Raw genomic sequence first — 25,789 nt, 5'->3', positions numbered from 1 at the left:
TATCAGTCCAGCCCTCGGCTTGTAGCAATTTTTTTTTTATTTGGCCCTCCATCCATTTGACTTTGACACCCATGATTTAGACGATAAGCTTCTTATCTTTGCTTTTAGGCTTACAGTGTTGTCACACAGAGGTCCTCTAAAAGAGCCAGAAAGATGACTGAGCAGACAAAAATCGGTTCCTATCTCTGTCCTGTGTCCCATCCATGTTCTGATCTTTCAACTTCCATACTGTCGGGTGAATTTGTCAACTCTTAATCGGTGTTTCAGGCATCCATCCATACTAATCCTGTGTTTTGCTATGACTGTTCCAGAAGATTGCTTCTTCAACAAATACATTGAAAGAGAAATATATCTATTGGTTAACAATCCTGGGGCTTTTGTAAGATGCAGGTATAACTTTATTATACTATTTTATTATTATTTGTCTCTCTTCTGTCTCTTTCCTAACATCCACTAGTCATTTACACTTGCTCTTGCTCCAAATGTAATCCAACAATGACAGACAAAAAACATGTATGCTGTAGTTGGTTGTTAGACTGTAAATTTCAATGATGTAGGCTGCAACTGATCCTTCTTTATAATCTCCTCTGCTTCCTTAAAAGGTTGCATTTATTAGGATTAAAGAACAAGTTATCAGGGACCTTTCGGCAGGGAATAGCAAGCAGCTATGATGGTTTATCATTGGTGTTAGCATATAGGGATGAAATGGTTTGTGGTTTAATAATGAACTGTCAAATACATTTGTGAGGCTTGCCGTTTAAATATTTTATTTAATGTCTCAGAGTAGTCAGATTTTTGGACTCAACTCCTTGAGCACCACCAAAAATTGTCAACCAAGGCAAGGTTTCTGTTAGTTTAATATAACACTGTCATTTTAGTTAGGCTACATTTTGTGGGGTCTTGCGTGCATGAAAATTAACAAATATCAGACTCTAAATTCCCTACAGGTGTGTGAATGAAACTGTATTTGTGTGTGTAGGGTTGACAGATGATGGGCCCAGGTGTAGCCTGCCTACACACTTAATTGCTCAAGCAAAACAGATATGGAAGCTTAACTACTAGCACAGCGCACCCAGGATTGCATCTGCCGAATGTGTGAAATTGTCACACAGTTCAATTTGCACATTCTGGGTGGCGTATATACAAATAGATGAATTTTGCATGCATTAAGTTATTAAACGTATGATTAATTATGATGGCGTTTTTTGCATCTTTAAATACCTCACCTGAAAGGTAGGTGCAAACCAGCACGCAAAAAGGTTTAATCTTAGCAAAGACAATATGGGAGGCGGTAGGGAGACCTCTCTCCTTGTTTAAGCATTTTTGAAACCCGTAAAAACAAACAGAACCTGAAGTTGTCATGATTTCCCATCTATTTTGCATTTCAAATTTGGAGCTTTTAAGTCACCTAAGGCCTCACTTGGAGCCAGTCAGAAGAAGTCATGTCACATCACCTGACGAAGGTAATTTGAAGTCTGAATTTTTGTGTGCCTGGGTCATTTCAGCGCATGATGACGGATGGCGCTTGCCTCTCCCTGAGCAGTGTTGCGGGTGTGCTGTCTCAGGTTCTAAAAGTTGCTTGGTGAAAACCATCAGAGCTACTATACCTAAAGTGCAATACCCTCTTTGAAATACTGTAGCACTTTCTCCACCACTTTTACACCTGTTGCCAACAGCGTGTGCAATCTGCTTGAGTGAGTGTCTGCTATTTGGGATCTTTGTAAATGGGTTATTTTGGTATCATTCAAAGAGGAACAGACTCAGTGATACTGCGAAAAATCATTTGACAGATGTGATATCTCAAGGACATGTACTATTACTATATTGCTTCCTCAGCCTTGAGCGAAAATGTTTCTACAAGTCACTACGGGAAGTAGAACGATGAGTCAACTGAGCCAAAGTCTACTTTTATCTGTTTGCTGTGTTAGTTGGCACAGGCCAATTCAAGTGCACAAAAAATAGCAGTGATTTAGCTAAGGAAGACACACACACTAACTGGTAGCTTGTGCCTTTAGTTTAATTTGATTCTGCATTTGTGAACTGACAAGCAAAATCAAGCTTAATCCTTTTCCTACCCTCCTAAAAAGGAAATCTTTTTGCTTGTAGTTTATCATTAGAAAGCAATAGATCTTAACAACATATTTTATGTTAAATAGAATAGTATTATGCTATATATATATATATATATATATATATATATATATATATATATATATATATATATATATACACACACTATATCTATCTATTAGGGTTGGGAATTTCGACTAATTTGTCCTCCGACTAGACTCAAATTTTGCGACTAGTCTATAAGCAAGAAAACCTGACATTTAATACATTGAATTGAATTCAAAGTGTAAAATGCAAATGTTTTGTGTATTTACAGTTGGGGCTATTTCAGCCCAAACATCAAGGACAGTTTGTTAATTTAAATTCTATTGATGTAACAACAACTGACTGAATTAAAGTGAACAATTGAAAGAAAAATACATTTCTGATACATTTGCCAATGCAATGGAATGCATGGCATTTATTATGAATAATGTAATGAGTAATGGTACCGACTCCCAGTCCAGCAGGGTCTCATTCACCATGTTAGGTGCATTATCATGCACACAGGCGACAACTTTATTTTCTAGTGCCATGTCCCCGTCACACTCCGCAGGAGAGCAGCCAAGTTTTCAGCTGTGTGTCTTTCCTCCAAGGCGCATGAAGCACACAGCTACGGAGATGTCCACATAATGACACGTTATGGTCATTTAAGATTCGGTGGCTATGGACGTCCATCTGTCTGTAGTTATGGCCACATAGTTGACCTTCTCAAACGCTCGTAGCATTTCCTCTTTCATTTGGTTATGTCTACTCTCGAGTTGGGGCGTTATTGTTTTGTGACTTGGCACCACGTACTCAGGCTCGATATGCAGCATTAATTTTTCGAACACTTTGCCCTCCACAAAAGAAAGCGGCAGCATATCGCGTCATTTTACAAATTAGTTGGGTAATCTTTGCTGTGCGATGAGCATGACTGTGCCAGTCCGGCTGGAACAAACGCTCTCATGCTCGTCTGCCTGGCACATGCCGGCCTTTTTTTGTAAGTAGAGACGCGTTTTCCTTGTAAATTCCCTAATCCGTTTCAAGCCCCCCAATATTCAGACAGAATTGTTTTATAAAGCATAAAAATGCATGAAAACATGGAACAAATGCATGTTACAATTAGATTATTGCACAAAAATGAGAGTTGTGCGTAATATAAAAAACAATGAATAGAGTGAAGAATAAAAATGGTCCTTTACCGTTTAATTGCTGTCCTCATCGCTTTTTGCCCTCTTTGGTTCATGTTCTCTCTCAGAAGTGGTTTATGCCTGGCGTTTTGTAACGGACTGATTTAATAACGTGGCGACTGTCGATACATTACGGTCATATTCTTTGGCGAGATCAACCAAACGCATCCCTTTTCCAAACTTTTCTATTATCTAAAACAGATTTTCTCCCTTTTTTTTTTTTCTTTTCCTCGTTTCTAATTCACGTAAAACTATCGGAACACCTTATGACCCGAGGGGCGCATGACGAGGATGCTGCACAGACATATCTATCATGTATAGAGAGAAAATTGCTCCCCTCCCCCCCGCCCACACGCACATAGTAGGGTTCGGGGACACTAACTTTGGGGAAGAAAAGTACATTCTGAAGATGTCGAAGCTACCACGAAAAACAACGGCACCGTTTGGCAGTATTTTGATGCAGCAGATGACAACAAGGTCGTCTATAGGCTTTGTAAGCATAAACTTGCTTACAACCACTCCCGGAGCGATGAGAAACCACATCCAAAGTAAATCTCGAACTTAACCAGCAGGTCGATGGCGGCGGGGCCATTCAGACGAGCATAAGAGCGTTTGTTCCAGCCAGGCGCTGCGATGCTCACCGCACAGCAAAGGTTACCCAACTAATTTGTAAAATTACGCGGTATGCTGCCGCTTTCTTTTATTGCGGGCAAACGGTTCGAAAAATGAATGCTGTATATCCAACCTAAATACGTGGTGCCAAGTCGCAAAACAATAACGCCGAGAGTAGCCATAACCAAATGAAAGAGGAGATACTACGAGCGTTTGAGCGCGTCAGCTATGTGGCCAATGCCTTAACTACAGACGGATGGACGTCCATAGCCACCAAATCTTACATGGCTATGACGTGTATAACGTATGTGGACGAAGGACAGCTCCGCAGCTGTGTGCTTCATGCGCCTTGGAGGAACGACACACAACTGAAAACTTGGCTGCTCTCCTGTGGAGTGTGATGGCTACGTGGGCACTACAAAATAAAGCCGTCGCCTGTGTGCATGATAATGCACCTAACATATGGCGAATGAGACCCTGCTGGACTCGGAGTCGGTACCATTACTCATTACATTATTCATAATAATTGCCATGCATTGCATTGGCAAATGTATCAGAAATGTATTTCTCTTTCAATTGTTTACTTTTACATAGTCAGTTGTTGTTACATCAATAGAATTTGAATTAACAAACTGTCCTGAATGTTTGGGCTAAAATAGCCCCTACTATAAATACACAAAACATTTGCATTTTAAACTTTGAATTCAATGTATTAAATTTCAAGTTTTCTTGCTTATAGACTAGTCGACTAGTCGCAAATAAAATTTGAGACTAGTCGGCTAGTCTATAAGCAAGAAAACTTGAAATTTAATACATTGACCCTAATATATATGTATGTATGTGTATACACCCCCACCCCCACACACACACCCACACACCAGGATTTTGACACTACAAGAAGTACGACACCCGTCAATTTGACATAATGCGCTCTGGTGCGCTCTAGCAATGACGTTATCGACTAAAATATTTATTACTCACTGCTCGAGTGTCTAATTAAGATATTTAGTTTTTTAAAATTCTGTTGTATGATTTAAACTAAATTATGTCATATAAATGAATGAGAAACAATTGGTTAATATGTGTATATATCTGTGGATATGTATACCTATGTGTGTATATACCATAAACCCTGCTATTTATAGGGAAATTTCATTCTGAACAGATCCAGTTCCTACGTTTGAGCAGCAGCTTAAATCTAAGAAAACCACATTACACACATTTGGATCTGGATTATTTTAATGTTCTAATGTCATATCTTATAACGTCTTGTTCCTTTTGGTTCAAGATTCTGTTTCTGGATTTGCCAAATTGTTCAAAGTAATTTGGACAAGTGCAGGTTAGCTCGTACCTGCTTAACATGCATTTGAAGGCGCAGTCACAAGCCCAATTCTATTTATAACACAAATGCTTCCTGTACAACCCACTTTTAACTGCATTCATATGTCGTTTGTTTCTCTTTGAGTTACTTTAAGATGTGCAGACAGAAGATTATTTTTTGTTTGTTACTGAATTTTCCTTCCATATGGCTCACAATAGCTGTAACAATTGTCTGGCAGCATTAGGTGATTTCGTGCTTACATAAGTTGTTTAAATAGTCATCAACTGTTCTAAATCCTTAACTCCCAGAGTTTCACTTCATTAATCCTCAAACAGAAGCAGAACAGATCTGAAATGTAGAACTATTTGGGGGGTTCTTGCACTGAATTCTGGCACTTCCCTATTGTGAAGGTGGCCAGCTTTCACTTGGTTTGTAATTACCAGTGGAGGGCCAAGTCTGGGGACTCTTGTTACCCTGTTAGCCTTAATGTGTGTGGGCTATAAATAGTGCCAGTATTGGCTCGCCGGTGGGCTGCAGCCTCTGCACACACTCTTTATAGAGGCAGGAAATTGAGTTCTGCATGTGCACACACGCACACATTCGCACAATGTACTCCATTTATTTTACCAAATGTTAACTGAGTAGAGGTAAGCTATGTTTATGCAATTAGTTTTACTCATGGGGAGAATTCAACACACTGTTGTGCCTGAGGGAAATTTAAATACAGCTTGGGAAAGTGGAATCACCCCAAATAACCTGAAGAATGCTGCACTGCATAACATAAATTGAGTCGAACTTGTGTGCATAGTAAAGAAAACAAAGAAAACTCACACTTGTGTTTTATGTCACTAATGTTTTTGTTTGAACACTCTTTTTTTCAGTTTATGTTAGGGAGTTGTTACTTAGGAGGATCCTTGTCTCACTTTCTCTGATGTTTGTACTATTCAATTAATACTAATACTCAACCAGAGCTGGGCAGTCCGTCCCGGGAGTGGAACGGTCCGTCCCTTTGTCCCGGATGGACGCGCTTTAAAAGGACGAGGACGGACAGGGTTGGGGGGGTGGTATTTTTTGTGAATAAGGACGGAGGGTCGAGGCAGGAAGGGTACCCAGGCTGAGGACAGAGGACAGACCGGCACAAAAGGGTCAAGTGCCCAGCTCTGCAAACAACTTTTGCTCTCTCCCCGCTTTCTCTGCCAAGCCCTCATGCACTCCTGCAAAGACTCTTTCAGGATCCTCTGCGGCTCCCTCGTCACTGTCATCTTGATTTCGTTTATGTCTTCATAATGGTTCCCCTCGATGACCCCCTTAAACTTGGGAAGGAGAAGAAAAATTTCACAGAGCCAGGTCAGGTGAGCATGGAGGTTGCTCCACCATGGTGATTCTTGACCAGGAATTGATGGATACTCAGGGTATTGTGGCAAATGTGTTGTCATGGTGAAACATCCACAAGGTCTCTCAGTTCAATTGGCGCATTGAACAAAGCCAACAGGATCTCTGACCCGCATTGAAGGGGAGAACTTGTAGTTTAAATTTATATTTTGTGACACTTTTGCTGGCACTTTCCTAACACACTTGATATTTCAGTCAATCTGGTTTATATTCTTATCAGGTCATATTTTAAGACTGAAAATGGCTTGTGTCTGTAACAAGGATTGTATTGTGTCTAGTGTCTTCTTAATTTTTTACTTCCTCTTATGAATTATACTGCTGCCTGGATTGTAAGATGCACATTTGGGACCTTATTTAAAGAATATCCAAGCAACAATTTATTCACTGAGCAACAAGTCCTCAGATACAAAAAGAAGCACTCTGAGAGCATCAGCTCAATTTAATGATATTCTTCTACGTGTCCAGTTGCTAAGCAACACGCACCATTCTTTCTGCAGCCTCACATCCCAAAAGAAACATTACATCATTGGCATGACGAGCTAAGGAACGATAGCAGGCTTCGCAAAATTATTGGGGTTAAATCTAAGTCCTATTAGAGCATACAAACTTTCACAGGGAGCAAATGTGTTTTTTAAATCTTTCCTGCTTGGAAATTTTTCAATGTAACAAACTGTTACATTGTGTTCAAAATTGTGTTAATCATTTCCTGCTCAGTGTTTCAAGCAAGAGAGCACAACTGTTTTAGTTTTAGTTGGAGTAGTTAAGCCAATTGTGCAAGGCATCTGGGCTAATCGAGCATCCTGAGAGACGGCCACGGATGGGAGCCTCTTTTATTCTAGTACCATTAACCTGAACACTTCTCCCATCAGCAGAAAAGAAGGAGGGCATTACAAAAAATGCTACATGAAACACATTACCTCCAAGTATGGGTTGAAATCCATTCAGGGCAGAGAAACTTCACTTTACCTCCACCAAGTTCATTTTCTTCTGTGAAAATTGAATTTGATGCGTGATGCATGTCTTCCACTACATGACTGAGAATACTCAGGGTGCATTTGCGAACCCATTTATTGTTAAATCCTAATTGAGTTGGGCATAAACTGTGTAAATCAAGCCCCATTCTTAAGAGGATGATTCACTTTGAATCTTGGCTAATTTTAGGTCTCATTGGAAGTCATTAGTTGGGGACAACATGGAGCGTTTGACATGCACCAATGTTCGATACTACTTACCGCTTATTCTGTTCAATGGAAAGGAAAGGAGAGCAGCCCATCACAGCTGACTTAGAGAAAAATGGATTTATCCCCAATCAATCACAGTGCAATTTAGGAACAACAGTTTTAGGTTTCAAAAATTGCAGCAATTACTGAGGTTTACATACATAACCACTTCAACAAGCAGAGTATGAACATAATAGTTAATAATAATAACTGATCATTTTTATGAATAAGGGCGGGGGGGTCTCGGCCTGAAGGGTACCCAGGTCAAGAGTGGATGGTCGCGGCCGGACCAGCAAAAAAGGGTCAAGTGCCCAGCTCTGCTTGTTACTTATCACATGAGATGAAATGTATTCATCTCAACAGTTTAGCTTCATTTATCACAAATCCTCAAATGTTATAAATGTAACACAACAGCTGTAGAGAACCTCTCGATACCGCAATGACTGATTTGACTTGTGCTTGAAGTGTGACATTTCGTGACATTGTATGGACTTTTCAATTTCACACTCATTTCAATTACCTTTGGTCCAATAAGCCTTATTAATGGCTTCCGTCACAATTATCTTAATCCAATCTAAATCCATCCCACATATACGCCTTCCCCCCCCTATGCTCAGATGCTTCCACAGTCACACACTTCAATGTGTGACTCAGTCAAATCTTCATCTTAGCTTTCAAAGGGTTTTCCTTTTGTATTAGGTCCAAAGTCATGTTGGTGCTTTACAGGACACGTTTTCAGATTGGCACATGAGGTGCATGCATTAATTTTGTCCTCGTCTGACATTGTTTGACCTACAGAGAATTATAATAACTATAACCAGACAACACATACAGTAAGTGGTACGTAGGTGCACATGCGCACTGAAAATATTTAAAGCACACCCGATTCACCACGTGTTTGCGGACCAAAACTATGCTGATGACACACAGCTGTATATTGCTGTGTCTCCTGATGACACAGGACCCATTGATACCCTTTTAAATTGCATTTTAGATATTAAGTCATGGATGGCAGAGAATTTCCTACAGCTCAATCAGGACAAAACTGAGGTTTTAGTTATAGGCCCTGAAGGTCAGAGAGAGAAACTTTTACCAAAACTACAAGATTTCAAACCCTCGGAATGTGTGAAGAACCTAAGCGTCATCTTTGACTCTGAACTCAGTTTTACTCCTCATGTTAAAAATGTAACCAAGATAGGTTTCTATCACCTTAAGAACATTGCCAGAGTCCGCCTGTTTCTCTCTCAGGCTAACACGGAAGCCTTTATCGTTTAGATTATTGTAATGCCCTGCTCTCTGGCCTCCCCAAAAAGAGTATATTTTCTTTACAACTACTCCAGAATTCAGCCGCTCGGGTGCTGACGAGAACCAGACTGTGGGAGCACATTACACCAGTTTTAAAATCGCTGCATTGGCTACCCGTGTGCTTCAGTATCGATTTCAAGGTACTTTTTTTAGTTTATAAATGTGTTAATAGTCTTGGGCCATCTTATTTGTCTGATTTGCTTCTACCATACCAACCCTCGTGGATCCTGAGGTCCTCTGGCGCCGGCCTTTTAATTACTCCTAAGATGAGGACCAAAACCCATGGCGAGGCTGCTTTCAGCCATTTTGGTCCTCAACTCTGGAATGGCCTGCCAGAGGACGTCAGGTCCACAGAGACTGTTGATATTTTTAAGAGGAAGCTCAAGACCTACCTTTTTAGTTTGGCTTTTCAATAATTTGGAATAATTTAAGTAATTTATTAATTAATCTTATTAATTTATCTTTTTCTTTTTATCGGGGACTATTTTTTTATCATACTTTATCATTCTGATTATAGTTCTTAGATATTATTGTTTTGTCTTTTAGTTTTGTTGCTTTCTGTTGTTAGCTTTTAGCTCCAGTGTTTCCTCATGGGGGCCCCCGCGTTGGGGGGGTGGCTGCCCTTCCCGCGGGGGGCGTCATCACAGGGGCTTCTTAGGTCCAGGTGGCCGGGGGCCTCTACACTAGGTGCGGGGTCTCCCCGGCTAATCTGGGCCAGGGGTCTCTGTGATGGCGGCACTCCCTGTGGCCCATGGGCTGTCATTCCCCTCAGCATGGACAAGCCCCCCTTGGGTACCCTTTCCTCATATGGTTCCTCTGTGCCTTGTCATGTCTTTTTTAACAAAGTTTATCAGGTTGTATGCTTTGTGTGTGTGTGTGTGTGTGTGGGTGGGTGTAGGTGCGAGTGCTGATGTACTGGCGGATATATATCTTTGGGTTTGTTGGGAGGGAGGGCGACTGCGGGTCTTCCTTTTTATGCTGTGTTTTGGACATTTTTACTGGACAGCACTTTAAGTTGCATTCTTTTTGTATGAAAAGTGCTATATAAATACATTTGATTTGATTTGAAACATTTTGGATGCACTAAACCTTGCTTTTCACCTACTTATAGTCGTATCTTAAAGAGGAAACTGTAGCTCACGTTGTTTACATTTAAAACACCATCACACTTAACCATAGTGCACATTTGTTGTAGCTAGCTTACCCTAGCTGCAGTAGCTGGCACAAATTGGATCGACTTCTGATTTAAAAAGGGCAAAAAGCAACACTATACGGAGAGGGACACAACATTGTAACTGAACAAAAAGAGGTTTGAAGAAGCAGTAAACAAAAGTCAGCTGGAAGACGCTGTAAAGGGGATGAACAGATATACTGTACATCAAGAGTTATCAGTAACAAAAATCAAATATAGGATGCACATGATGAGTTTTAAAGAAGTCAACCCAAACTTTTTTTAAGAATATGTTCTTTGCAGGCCCACCAGTTGAAACACAGCATTCAGATTAATTTTGTGTTTTTGGAATATGAGTTAAGCAACAAAATGCCACCGTTTTTTAGCAATCTTTTTAGCCATTTTGTTACTTCTGTTGACTGAAAACGAGATCACACACCCTCGGGGCTCAGATAACGACCAATCACGGCTCAGCTGTTTTCTGAAGCTGAGCTAGCAGCCCTGAGCAACTGTGATAATCACTTTCAGTCGACAGAAGTGACAAAATAGCTGCCCCCTGAGATGGCTAAAACGGGTTGATTTTGCTGCTTAACTCATATTAATCATATTGCCTTGTGTCATCAAGTACATAGAACATATTCTTGAAAAAAAATGTTTGGGTTCAGTTTCCCTTTAAGAGACATGGGCAGGCAAATGTGTTTAGTTTACAAACCAAACATGCACATCGTTTAAAAGCAAAGAAATTTGGAGTGCCATTTTACAACTGTACAAAGAAATGTAAGTTCTCCACCTCATAGTGAACTCAGGAAAAGGAAACTAGCACAACTGCTTCACTTTGGGAACAGCAAAATCTTTTCCATAGGGCAACCTTTACCGTTAAGAAAAAAAATAAGCACCATGCAACAATTTCAGGTCCTCCTTTGAGAACCAGACCAAATTTGGTACGTGTTCCCTTGACTATAACCCCTCTAAACCTAATCTTAACTGGAATTTTTCAATAAACTATGTGGTCAATTCAATAGTTTAGGTGGCATACTCACAATGAAAGCACATGTGAAGCAGTTCAGGTTCTCTAATCACACCTATAATAGGCTGCATGATTGCAAAGAGCAATGCCAAATTAGTTCCAGCAGACATAGAGCTGATTCAATGCTATTTCACATGTAGGCCTGCTGAAAATGTGATAATCAGGTCAAGCGCTCCCTTAAGAAGGAGAGACAATTCACGGCTCCACTTAACAAGGTAGCTCAAGTTTAATATGCACTGTTGTCCAGGAGTACCCCGCAAGGAGTACTTTCACTTATCGCTCTTTATTCTCTTTATTAGCCCCTATTAGATCACCAGTAATTGTTTACACTGTTGGTTGTTGTGTGTAGCATTTTAGTGTTGTTCTGATGATTAAACCAGCGCTGATATCAAGTGTGTGTGCTGGTGCATGTTTGGATGTGCAATGTTGTGCCGACTACTGCAGTATCACGGGATTGTTGCTTCATTCCCCTGCATCTCTTCAGCCCTTTGCCTTATTAGCAATTTTGTTCATTAAGTTATTTTCAATGGTGTGTTTTGAGTTAATCTCCTCCCATTTGTTGTATGTAGAGTGATTATTGTGTTGACCAAGCTACTATTTGTCCTGTGCCTATTGCCCAAAACTCAGCTGGTGCCTCCAGCTCTCATGCCACCAGGACAAGCACTTCAATAATCCCTCGCTACTTCGCAGTTCAGGTTTCGTGGCTTCAGTGCATCGCGGGTTTTCAAAACGTACTCATAAAAAAATAAAGATGAAAAAATACAGCCATATCGGTAGCCATATTGCAGATAGACGTGTTGTTTCAAAGAGATGATTGACTCAGAGGCTTTGTACATACCCACGGGCAGTACAAGAAAAAAAAAAAATCCAGTACAGGATAATCCAGTTGGTGCCTTCCCAAAGCGGTGCCTGCCCAAAGCTGCCATCCGAAGAAAAAGAAAAGTTTGTGCCTCAAGAACTTAAGTGGTGCAACCTCCAGCATTAGGCATTAGCAGAGTTAGCTGCTTGCCGCATCAGCGTACCATTGGCTAGCAAGCCAACCAACCCACCCGGCTAGCTGGCTAACTGCAACGAACTACCCAGATACCGTTCCAAATCATCGGCACAGTAGTACAATTACTAACATCGACAGACTCTATCCGTTCCACATTCCACCCATGCTTCCTTTTACCTCTTCATCCCGGCTGCGCCCGCTCTGCCGGCTGCGCGCGCCACCTTGAGCAGAGAATCTCCACACTCCACTACATCCGCGAAGCTGAGCCGCAGATGGACACAATCATCTTCGGTCCTGCTCAACCAATGTCCCCATCGTCCACCGACAGAAATTATTGGTCAGTTTGCTTTTCCGTCGGCTGATGACATCACCGCCCCAGACCCGGCTGCTGCAGTCCACTTGCGGCTCGCCGATCCGGACGACACCTGGAAGCGGCTGGGTGTCAAGCCCAGGTCCATGTCCAGCTCCACACCACGCGAGCCTGCGTCCTGGTCAACTGTCGCTCACAGCGGGAGAGGCACGTGCTGCCACCCCCGCTTAACGCCCCCCCACCCTCCACACTCCGAGGTTCAACATCCAGCTGAAAAACTCCTATGACATTCTCACTCCCCCGGATTTTCCTCCTCTTGATGAAACATTTACACCTTCTCCGCCTTCCACCATACAGTCCAAAACTAAATCCTCTCCTCGGCTCCCTCCTTCTGAAAATCATATGCGCTCCTTTTCCTCCATAGCTCATGGTCACTCCCTACCTCTGCCCGCTCCGGCTACACAGTGCACTCTCCTTGGTCTCTCCTCCAGCATTCTTCCCTCCACCTCACTGCCACCGAAACCTACTCCAAGATCCACTCTCCCGTCACCCAATCCCGTCTGCCTACCCTGCCCCCTTTTTCCCCCGACCACCCTGATCATTGGCGACTCCACCACCTGAAACCTTAGCTTTTTTAAAGCAACAACACACTGTTTCCCCGGGGCCACTGTCCCCGACATCCTTGCAAAACTTCCCACCATCTCTCACCTCATCAACAACATAGTGAACTCCTCCCTCAACTCTTCCTCTGTTCCCTCCTCACTCAAACTTGCTGCTGTTACCCCCATCATCAAAAAACCCAGACTCAACCCTGACATCTTGAGCAACTTCCGACCCATTTCCAATCCCCCCTTCCTGTCCAAAATTATAGAACCTGTCGTCGCATCCCAAATCAAAGCCCACCTCGACAATAACCAACTCTTCGAACAATTTCAATCTGGATTCCGCACACAACATCGCCCTCCTCAAAATCACCAACGGCATCCTCCTCTCCTCTGACTCTGGCCAACCCTCCATTCTCATCCTCCTCGACCTGACCTCCGCCTTTGACACCATCAACCACTCCACCGTACTCTCTCGCCTGCAATCTGTCAACATCACCGACAAAGTCCTCACCTGGCTTCACTCCTACCTCACACACAGGAAACAATTCATCCACATCTACAACTGCTCCTCATCCACTGCCCCCCTGTCCCATGGTGTCCCCCAGGGTTCTGTGCTTCTCTTCATCCTCTACCTTCTCCCCCTTGGTCAAATTATCCGTCACCACGTCTCCGCTTTCACTGGTACGGCGATGACTTCTAATTGTACATCCCCACTAAATCCATCACCTCTGCTATCCACTGCACTCTGTCCAACTGTCTTTCTGATATTAAATCCTGGATATAAAGAAACTGCTCTAAATCCCACCTGCTGATAATTGGCCTAAACAATCTCACACAAACTGCCTCCAACTTTAACCTTACTCTTGACAACTCCACCCTGTCCGCCTCCTCTCACTGCCGCAACCTTAGTGTCCTCTTTGACAATAATCTTTCTTTTGATCAACACATTACCCAAATCACCAAAACCGCTTTCTTTCACCTCAGGAACATTTCTCGCCTCCGCCCCTCACTTTCCTTCACTGCCGCTCAGACCCTCATCCATGCCTTCATCACCTCCCGCCTTGACTACTGTAATAGCATCCTCTACGACACAAGCTTCAAACTCCTCATTAAATTACAATATATCCAGAATGCTGCCGCCCGCCTTCTCACTCACACCCGTTCCCCTGATCATATCACTCAGATCCTCAAAAACCTCCACTGGCTCCCCGTTCCCCACCGCATCCAATTTAAACTCCTCCTACTCACCTACAAAGCCCTTCACAACCAGGCCCCCTTCTACCTTTCCGATTTTCTCCACTCATACACTCCTTCCCGCACCCTCCGCTCCTCAAATGCGAACCTCCTTGCCATCCCCCCGACCAAGTACAAAACCTGGCGGGGCCGATCCTTCTCTGTTGCCGCCCCCATGCTCTGGAACTCCCTTCCACAACACATTCGTAACTGTGCAGACCTCACATCCTTCAAAACACTTCTCAAGACTCACCTATTCCGCCATGCTTTTTAACATCACTTAATCTTTGCTATTTTTCTTTTTTTCTTTTGTTGATTTTAACTGTTTTTGTTTTAACAGAAGGTTTTATTTTATTTACTTATTCTTGTTGTGAAGCGTCTTTGAGTGATATTAAAAGTAATATAAAAATAAAATGTATTATTATTATTATTATTATTATTATTATTATTACAAGGCGTGTGATTAGTTCCCGGAGCGAAAGCACGGGTGAATTTATCCTTTGAGCTGGTTGGCTGCGCATCACCGTGGCCTCACCCGGGATTTTCCTTTCCGCAACGGCATAATAGAGGCGTGAATAAAAAATAAATGAAATGAATAAATGAAATTAAAAAATAATAATAGAGTCAACCAAAGTAGCGTCTATTTTGTGGTTTTCACCTTTCGGCGGGGGGTTCTGGTCCATATTAACCCCAATAAACAAGGGATTATTGTATATGGACAATGGATTGATGAAACATTCCATTAATACTTAAAACTGAAAATCCACATTCCAGTCAAATACTGATTGTATTAAAATCCATTGTGGTTCTATATGAAGGAAAAAAAAATCACTGTCCAAATGCCCCTACATCTCTACGTGTCAAAAACTTAATTGACCTTGCAAAAATGAAAAGATAAAGACCTTTTAACTAGTATAAATGCCCCTTCCCCCCCCCCACCCCTTTCATTACTTACTGTATATAGACACAAAATGAGGTGGCCATTTGCACATCATTTGCAAAAAGTGAAAAATCACTTGAGCCCATTCTGTGTTCCACTACGTTGTATATTTACCTGCAAACTTGCAATTCAGAATGATAGAAAATTGCTTTGGATACTGGCAGACAATCACAATAATTAAGGTTGGAGAGAGAGCCATATTGAGCAATTATTTTCTTTCCAGCATCTCCACGAAGCGCTGAAATAAGGAATTTATTTTGCTATTGTTCAATGAGCCAGCAAAACATATTCTGCATAATTTATTTCCAGCAATCATTATGGTTTGGCGACTTAGAGGCATGCAAAACGCTGGCTCAAGGAATCCTGTCAGCCCAATCATGTCTTTGTCACTTATGTGCACAATTCACGTCATGTTGCATTGCCTTTCCTGGATGGGTGTGAGTGAAAAATGCAAATAACATTTATTGGAGCATGCACCTCTTACACTGTGAGTGAAGCTTTGAGAAACAGTTTATGGAGTGTTTCTGATGTGCATTCATAAAATTCAAACACTAAAACCAACCAGATTGCATTGAAGTTAATTCTGCATTGTTTGCTGGGACACACATGGACCAAGACACACTTGAACACTGCTCGCATTGCCCCTCCAATCACACCAATGATATTTCCTCTGAACACCGCTCTTTGAGTGTTTTAACATCCACTGGTATTCTGGGCAAACTATCTGCATCAATATTTTCCTAGCCAGGACGATATTCTGACGAAAGATAGATAGATAGATAGATAGATACACAATTACTTGTAGCTGTTTGTGCAATGGTTTCTAATAGTATTTTAAACCTGATCACATAGTCACACGGCATTTGCAAATGATTTCTTATTATCCAGATCCTTCAATAGTTATAAATTATTCAACGTGAATTAATAATTGTTCATCATGACTTCATCTTTAGCTAATGCATTACAAACATTAGTTAAGAATATTCCTTAATCAAGAGTTTAATCATTATCATTACAAATTATTAATTCTTAATCATTCAGTAGTTGCAAATGATTATTTCAATATGAGTTCATATTTGTTCATCATGACTTCATCATTTGATAATGCATTATATTTATTAGTAATGGACATATCTTAATCATGAGTTAATCATTAGTTAACATCTGCAAAAATTTTTCATGATTCTTCAATAGTTATTATTAATTCATCATGATTTCATAATTGCTAATAACTTTATCTTTAGGTACTGTCATTTGTAAATGATTAATTCCTAATCTTTCAATATTTGCAAATCATTTATTAAACATGAGTTCGTAATCGCTGATCATGACTTCATCTTTAACTAATGCATTGTAATTGCTTAACTAACAATCGTTATTATAAAGTGTTACCAGAATAACTCAAAACAGTATCACATAGCACAATTTCCTACACACATGCTCAACGATAACATGGTCTGAAAACACGCACACACACTTTTGGAATTTAGATCAGTGTCAATATATAAACATAGATTTGCTTCAAACTTATCAGTCATACATTGTTTGATGTCAGTGATATGTTGTCTGAAGGCCTGTATGGGAGACCATCAGGATGTAGTGAAATGTTAAGCTGTTCGCCATCTGCATATGGTAATATAGGTTATGTTTGCATATGATATGAGAAAGTGGAAAAGCAGGTAAAGACTGAATAACAATGGGCCAAGAACTGACTCTTGGGGCATCCCTCATGTGATGTCCTTTCTGTGGGATGCAAATATACCAGTACATAAGAAATAATATAATACCACTACGGTGGGATTTTATGGCAAACTGTGTCAAAAGCAACACTGAGGTTTAGCAATACAATAATGTATTCTTTTTGGGAATCTATATGCGTATAGGTCGTTCTCAACTTTGATTAGTGCTGTTTCTATATTACGGTTAGGGCAAAAAACAGATTGATCTAGACCTAGAAAGGTATTTGATATGAGTAAATTCTTGAGCTGAATGTAAACTGTTTTTACCCCAAATATTTATTTTGTGCTGAGGAACAGTATGTTGGCAAAGGGCCTATAATTGGCAATGACACTTGGATCCAAATTTTTTTTTCAAGAGTCATTAATGACATTTTTTTAAGCGATTTTCGGCCTCACTGAAGTGACCAGTTAAAGATTTCTAAGACATCTGCTGCAAAGTAGTTAAAACTGTTTTAAAACATGTTGATGGGTCAAGCAGCAATTAGCCATTAGAGAAGCACACACTTGCCTTAAAAATAACTGATATGAAGTTCAGAATTGAAGTGTTGATTGAAACCAAAATGCTTTGACCGACCCGTCTACAGGTTTATATGTTGAATTAACAGGATGAGTGTAGTTGCATCAAAAGCTGATGGTACATGTTATAATTGTTTGCTATGAGGTCTGATGACAAATGAATTATATTTCTCTTCAATATAACCTTGTCTTTTTTTTTTTTTTTTTTTCTACTGCAGAAAAACCTGACACTGAAGCCCCAAGAGCGTGTAGTGAATCAGGCTGTGCCCTTACGGAAGAAAAAGTCAGCCAGGGTCCCCAATGGCCTGAGCCTGGAGCCCTTTAAGAACAACTATCACCATCATCAGCCATCGGACCAGGAGAACAATCCCCGTCTGGCACATACACAAAGCAGGAAGAAGAAACGCCTGAGCAAGAAACACACACTGGTGAGTGTTAATATCACGCTTAACGTATATATGGAAGCATGTGTTGGCTGGCGCCTGACTCTCCCTACTCTTGGTAAATTATGAGCAACACACCCACCATGAAGCCCCTAGGAGTGTATAGAACCTCCTTTCTGGAATACCCTCCAGATGCTCCTCAAGATGTTTTGTTTTAAACCAGCAGTTTAGATGGTACACTTAAACTCGATTAATTGATTTGGGGTGATTAAGGATTTTTTTTTTAATCATATGGAGTTTTCTCGATACAGTCTGTCTGTTATTTATTGGCACTTTTACTTCTGCAGCTACCTTAGATTGACTGTTAAACGTCGATGTTGTTTAGGCAGCTGGCTGAGAGAAACCAACCATGATCAACCGAAAATATTCAGTCTCTCTCACCCATTCAAAGGCTCATGTTCACTAACACACTGACCACATTCCCAACCAATTCATCTTTCTCACTCTTTCCCTCTCAATATTACCTTCTTCACCTACTTATCGACATACTGTATGTGTTCACACATGCAAACCCAACTCAGCACGTGTTGCATCAACCTCCATGTGGATCACACAAAATCAAATCAATGATTATTATTCAGATGTGCGTGTGTATACTTAGTGTACTGGATGAAATATTACAAAACAGCCACATACAGTAAATTATTTGATTTATTATTAATATATTTAACATTAATATTACATTATTATTTGTCTTGCTCTGACTAGCCAATCAGAGGCTGGAGAATTGGAAGGAATCACACAGAGGATGAAATTTAAATGGAAAAAAAATCTATGGGACAAGCTCTATGAAATAAAGAGAACAGATTGTTGGGATTAAAGTCATATAATTTCATCGAACAAACATTGGAATTTTGGTTTTACATGTAGGACAGTGACTCCTGGCCGTTTGTGGCCCTGACAGCTCTCCACTGCTGTGTCTATTGTATGTAAATGAACTGTAGATAGCGCTATCAACTTTATTGCACAGTAAAACCCTTGACTGTAAGACTTTATGACATGCATAATTAAAAATCTCAGCTGCACCCTACACCACCCTTTTTGTCCTTTCTGAAGTAGAACAAGCTTCCGTTATCTTGTAGAACCATTTTCTTTGGCTTCACCATACATAAACGTTAAGTCATTGTCCTCCCACAAGGTTACATTTTAAATGTCAGGAGGTCTCCATTAAGGAATGCTGTAGACTGAACAGAGTGAACCTCCTTATCAAACTTTGCTTAACTGTGACTCTTAGGTGTAAGAGAAAGAAGTGCTGACAGTTGGGTCACTGTGCACATTCTTCTCAAGCCAAAATAATGATAATTACTTTTTTGCTCGTGTTCTTTTTTTGCTTCTTAAAGCTCGTGATCGTGCATGTCGACCCTGGTTCAAGATCAGATTATTGGTTTGTAGCTGCTCACACTGGTGTAGACATTGTTTTTGTGTTGTGAATCTGTTGTTCTCTTTTGCTCACCAAAAGTGTGGGCTTGTGGTGTGTGTGGTGCTTTGTACAGTGGCTCGAGTGTACAGAGGGGCGTGTGGTGAAGACCATCTGCTCTCTGGCACTGGGAGAATTAGGAGAAAAGCAACCACCACCCGAACATGTCTTAGTCTAACCTTCTGCCTGTCTGCCGTGTATCTGTCCACCATTATGTTCACAGTTTTGTTTCCCTGTGAATGGACTATGATCAAAATGTACAATACAGTCAGTGCCAGGCACACTTGCCTCTGTTGAGATTTCAATAATAAATAATGGAAATTCTGGGACTCAGTTCAAGAGTCAAACTGTTAGCATCATGTCATTGTCTCTCTACTCAAAACATCAGTCGCTGCTAGTGTATTGTCCTGTTGCCCTGAAGGCAACATCTACCAGTACTGCTACATAACCCATCCAGGCCACTAACTTCTTGTTATCTTTCAATCAGGAAGAATACAGCACATTCTCAGAACTCTGTGACTACTTGACACGGAAATACTCAAACTTTTTCTTCAGTTTCTTCCTTAGCTCCCTCAACCACCAAAAAGACACACGCTCACTGACATGCATCCATCCATTTTTTTTTATGCCGCTTATCCTCACTAGGGCCATGGTTGAGCTGGAGCCTATCCCAGCTGACTTTGGGTGTGAGAGATGTTACACGTGTACCGGTCGTCGGCCAATCTCAGGGCACATACTGTATAGACACACCCAAAAAAGCCATTCACAGTTTTCTATGTACTTAATTATGACACATGTCCGTTATTTCTGTGATTTGGGTTTTTTAGTTCTTTAAAAAGGCTGAAATCTACCTGTCTGGCTTAACATTGCCACATTTTGGCATCCTTTATCACAACTCCCATGGCCATTTTGTGTCAGCTGAATACAAATAGTTCTTGCTTTCACATATAGCAATATTCAGTATCAGTTTCAAGACAAATTTGTTGCAAATGTTTCCTGCAGAACAATCAAACGAACTTGCTCCTATCCACCTGGCTATGTAGTCAAGCCTGCCAAGTTATAGACTGCAACCGCTTTACATCACATCCATTTGTGTTTTTGTATTTGTCTTTGTACCAGTACGAAATTATAAAAACTCTAAAGACTGCCTAGTGGTGCCTTGCCATGGACTTTAGGACTTTTTAAGTCAAACCAGAGGAGTTTCGTCTCTGGCCCTGCACTCCTTGTCCCAACTTACTGGGCAGATCCTCACATCACACTGCCTAATAGAAAAGGCATACTTAAGGCCAGCTCGAGGCTATATTGTCATTCATCAGTAGTCGCTTACCTTGGCTTGGCTGAATTCTATCTGAGGCTCCAGATGGGATACGTTTAAGCTAAAGATGCTAGTGGCAGTTTATTATCGATTAATGCATATTTGTGTGGAAATGCATTCAGCTTTGTCAAAAGGAGCACATACATTAACAAAAACAAAAAACCCTCACATTTCCCCTCACCATGGCTGTTTTTGGAATCTCATGGAAAGTTATTCACGCATAAACCAAAGAAACAGACAGCTCTCTAACCTCACACCACTATTTAACCAATCAAATGACTGAAGAAAATCATGGCTGGAAAAAAGGTAATGGCCATGACAAACTGAGGGCAGAAGGAATCACAGGTGTGCCCTGATAGATTTGTGGAGTTACTCCTAAATATCACACTTGCATCAACCACAGCAAAAAAATAAATAAAACTGATTATCTTTTGCTGTGTTAAAATATTAAGATGAAGGTTGTACACGCTACACTTGAGTGCATGTCTGTTCAGGATCTTCAAACATTGTCTGCACTGTTACATTATTACATGTTGGTGACAGTTACATGATTTCTTATGTGAATAATTGTTTTGAAATCCAAAATCATAAACGAAGTGTAGCCCCTCCCAAAAAAAGAACATAAAAAAATACTCCTGGTCACTTGGGCGAGCTTAACATTGGCACTTATATAATAGGTTTGCATGTAAAAATGACATTAGTACTAAAATGCCCACCTCAAAAGACTGTGTAGTGATTTATGGTCTTTTTTTGTGATTAGTTTACGACAAATTTCCCTGCCCCAAAAAGGGGCGTGGCTTATGTTATGTTTTCGGTATCAGCAGTCTACGTCACGCGAGGAAGGCATGTTGGTAATATTGCTCGCTTTGTCAGTTCTGTTGTCTAAAACTGTGACCTATCGCCACCAAAATGCAAATGCACATTATTACTCGTGTCCACTTCAACCTGTGAAAGTATAAACGTGTTCTGCACAATAGTTTGGATTTATTGACATAAAACGTGATCTCATCATGATCACCTCCACAAAATCAAAAATACTGTGGCGATTGCTCCTCCACTTTCACAGGCAGAATTGGACAAGAGCACGAATGCGCAAACGAAGCCCGACTGGTTGTATTTCGGACATTTAGCTACGCTAAACTCGTGTCTCAGGAGGGAGAGAGACTGCGGCGTGCAGCAGCAGCAGGCAGATTGGAGCCCCCCCGCTTCCCTCCCCGGCTAAAGGTAGGATTGGGACGGCTAATAGCAGCAACTAGCTTCAGGCCGTTAAAACAAAAGGCGTTAGCATAACATTAGCTCCTTACTGTCCACCCAGTGTGTGGAGGTGAAGATGAGCGAGCCTGTGTCTTCATATCGCCTCGCAAGCAGTCGCGTGCGATGTCCCTGCTTGCTTGCTTGCAGCCGCGACCTGCCTAAGTGAAGCGGCGTGAGAGTGACGAAAGCCCTCATTGAACAGCGAACAAAATGTTTCGGCGAGGCTGACTGCACAGACGAGTGTGGCTGCATTGGAACGTGCCATTTCGGCTGTTACCTTCCAAATTGGATGGCGTTGTCTAAGTTGAAAAACTGGGTCCATTCTTCATCCAAATAAATGTGCTCGTCGACTCATTCCCACTTCAGTCTCTGTAAATATCCTGACTGGTGTTTAATGCCTCGCCCGTTCTAACCGTGATGCAGGTTTTTTCTTTTTTTTTTTTTAAGTAAAGAAGCAGTGTGCGCTCATCCCAGCCTAAGTCTATGTAGCTCTGCTGACTTCCGCATTTCCTCATTCTCATATAAATCAGCCACGGAGAGGTTAATCCTTTTGATATGTTGAAGTGGGCATTAGTAGAGATGTCCACATAAATTTTGGTGCCAATTGATCGCCATTTTTGGACGTTATAAGCAATAAAAGTACAATGATTTCCAATGGAGAGTTTGGAATCGGTTCCTCGCGTGACTCAGACCGAACATGGATAGAACGCTAGGGGGCGCGGCCATTCTCCTCATTAACAAGGGGCGTTATTCATGGAGTTACTTAATTACTCATTTCTCCTAAATGAATGGATAAAAGAGAAAATGGCAACTCTTTTCATTTTCCTGATCAAAAAATATATAAAATGAACTTGTTAGTGAATACATGGCCATCCCGGCCCCACCGTCCCTTTAAGTTTGTCAGGATGGGGTGAATCTGACGATTCCTAATCTCCAATGAAAATTTTCACCCTCTATCTATCCGCTTTTCCAATAAGAGTTTAAGTAAAGCATTGTCGTGATTGTCAGATAAAATGCTGAATCCATTCCTTTGGGCGTCAGTTGTGGGGATAATTGCTCCCGTCACAGTGAAGGTTCCTAGCAGGCTGGGTGAAATCATATCCAATTGTAATGTTACGCTCGGCTTTGTGGTGGTTGGGACACATCACCAACAACAATTGTTAAAAATTGATGTTAACCTGTGTGCCTGATATGGTGTGTGTAATTGTTCATATTAACTTTATTCCCCAGCATTATATGGTACAATGTACCATTTAAATGACTCAATTAATTAACTGATGAACAATTATCAACTGTTGCCACAACAACCTTTATTTCATATATAGTGTATGCCAGCCTCATCATACCCTCCTGTATGTCTTGACAGAGAAAAGTCCCATTCGAAATGTGTTGTTTCTCATTTGTAGAACATACCTTCTCCACTAGGCTGTCTGACAGCATTTTTACACCCCAAATCTCTAACTAAATGCATCAACCCAACCTGTCTACTACATATGTTAGTAGTTTCCCTATCCAGCGGTTGACAGTGTTGACGCGCTGATACTCTAAGTCTAAGCCAGCACGTCTTGAAAAAAAGTGTTTAATGCTACTTTCTTTCTTTTTATTTTTTTGACTCTACAACTGCTTGCAGAAACATTTTCTTTTGAAGTGTCACTTTTCTGTAAGGGAGCTAAACTCAGGAGGATGTGGGGTAGCACTTTGCGCTGGCACAACGGTTAAACTGAGCCATTTCGATGCTCTTAGGCGAAGGAACACACACCAAAATCAAAGTCAGACAGACGGAATCTACTTGAAGCAGTCACTGTCCAACCTGCTGCTTGCTCTTATTCCTGACAACCCTCAGAGTCAATTTGTGAAAAATGAAGTGTCTGCACTTTTTGCGAAGTGTCGACCACTTAAAAGCCAAGGCCCCCTTCAGCTGTCAGTCAAATCCTGGGCAGCAGGCCAGAGGTGTTTGAGGAAGCTTTTTCTCTTGGCTGTCCAGTTACCATCAACGGCAGTCTATTTCAAGTCCCACTTCCAACTTTAATCTGCTTGTATTTTCACATACCGCTACTGATGAATGTTCAAGAGTGCAAATCCTTCTGGATTTTCATTCATTTTTCTGTTTCTCTTTTTTCGTGTCACTGAGAGGACTATAAAATGTGTTTGTTTATATATTTGGAGAGTCCTTGCCTTTGCTTTTAGAGAGTTGGCTCTTTATTGAAGAGGAAGAAAAGCTTCCACGTAGTGAAGGGTTTGTTTGTAGTGTGGTTTGTGTGTACACTGTGAATAGTAAAATGAGCAGTGTCGGGCAAATTATTTTTCAAACGTAAGTAGTTATAGTTGCATATTACCCTCCCCAAAAAGTAATCGAATCTGTAACTGAATTATTCATTTCTAAATGTAAGTAGAGGTGTGGTCTAAATCCTTGCAGTGGTGGGGTAGACCTTGTTTTGGTATTTCTAATGATGCAAGGAGGCACAGTGTGTCAGGTTCAAAAACTGAAAACAAGCTGGGTTTTTTTTGTGCTGTTGGGGGTGTGGGCCAACCGAAGTGGCTCCTCCCATTCAGTTCAAAAGCAGTGCTGTAGCCAGTGGTGTGATTTTATAAATATAGAACACGGATAATGATAATGATGATGATAATACTAATGTGTTCAATTAATTGATTCTGCCATGATTCAATGGCAGTGATGTACACTTTTATCATATTTATGAATGAAATAAAATGACACATGTCCGCAGAGCTCAAAATCTGTCTTGCTGTCCCTGATCAAATTCACCAATATTCACAAAACAGAGAGGAAGCACTGTCTCAGAGTCAGTATTTATGGACTCGCCATTGATGCAGAGAAGTATACCCATTTGGGCTACCCCTGAGAGTTACATTATCTCCTCTCTCAAATAGGACATGGGTCTGGTATTTACCCAGCATGTCCCCAATACAAATACTCTGTTCCCTTCAAATGTCTCCTTAAAGACCAGCAATCTCAATAAATGGTGAGTCAGCCAATATGAACTTGCATGTCTTTGGAAAAAGAGAAGTCCACAAAGATCTGCCAGGGCCTGACCCTCTTTCCCAATGTCAGTCTTTTCCCTTAATTAAACCTTAAGTGTGAGTTTCTTTCTCGTTTAGCTGAATGCATTTTCAACAGCAACTAACGGGACAAAAGATATTACAATATTCGGGTGAGCCACTGGCTGAATAGCGTGTTAGCCATCAAGCTAACTGGTGGCTAACACCTCTCATCCCAGTGTGGAAAAGGCCTGGAAAAACTCTATGGGATATATTCATGGCTCAAACATATAGGAATGTGTAGGCCTAAGAAAGTTGCTGGAGGTACAATTGTATTGTAATGCACAGTTGACAGTTGGGTAGGGTGTGGTTTCAGCGCTCTCACCAGACACGACCCCAATGTATGAGAGCTGAAGAGAAACACTTGAGCTTTCATGATTTTTTGAAGGCTCATTTTATAAACTTGATTTATTTTTTTCATTTATTCAAATTTGGCAGCCTTGCTCACAAAATTCTTCTTTGTGGTGTGTCGCATTTATTAGACATTTTTATTTTCATTTTGTAGGGTTCTTTAACTCATTTATTGCCAAGGACTTACCATGTCTTTTCAGAGTCCAGTCATTCAATCCCAGGAACTTATTTATATCTTTTTATTTATAATTTTTTTTCAAACGTTAGGATAAAAGAGGGTCTGAAA

The 25,789-nt window shown here is 41.0% G+C and overlaps 1 protein-coding gene across 8 annotated transcripts in view; it reads left to right on the top strand.

Moving 5' to 3' along the window:
• The window catches only part of auts2a (activator of transcription and developmental regulator AUTS2 a), a 347,206-nt gene that overhangs the window by 50,457 nt on the left and 270,960 nt on the right, over positions 1-25,789 (top strand). For all 8 annotated transcript variants that reach the window (XM_086057551.1, XM_086057548.1, XM_086012057.1 and 5 more), the window contains exon 3: positions 17,885-18,094. In XM_086057551.1, the coding sequence (XP_085913677.1) occupies positions 17,885-18,094 (210 nt within the window). The remainder of the gene's footprint in view (positions 1-17,884; positions 18,095-25,789) is intronic.

The sequence above is a fragment of the Filicampus tigris genome, chromosome 17 (genome assembly GCF_054856515.1).
Source record: "Filicampus tigris isolate MCC_2025a chromosome 17, RoL_Ftig_1.0, whole genome shotgun sequence".
NCBI lineage: Eukaryota > Metazoa > Chordata > Actinopteri > Syngnathiformes > Syngnathidae > Filicampus > Filicampus tigris.
Note: the sequence above shows the minus strand (reverse complement) of the source record. Positions and strands in the feature narration are given on the sequence as shown.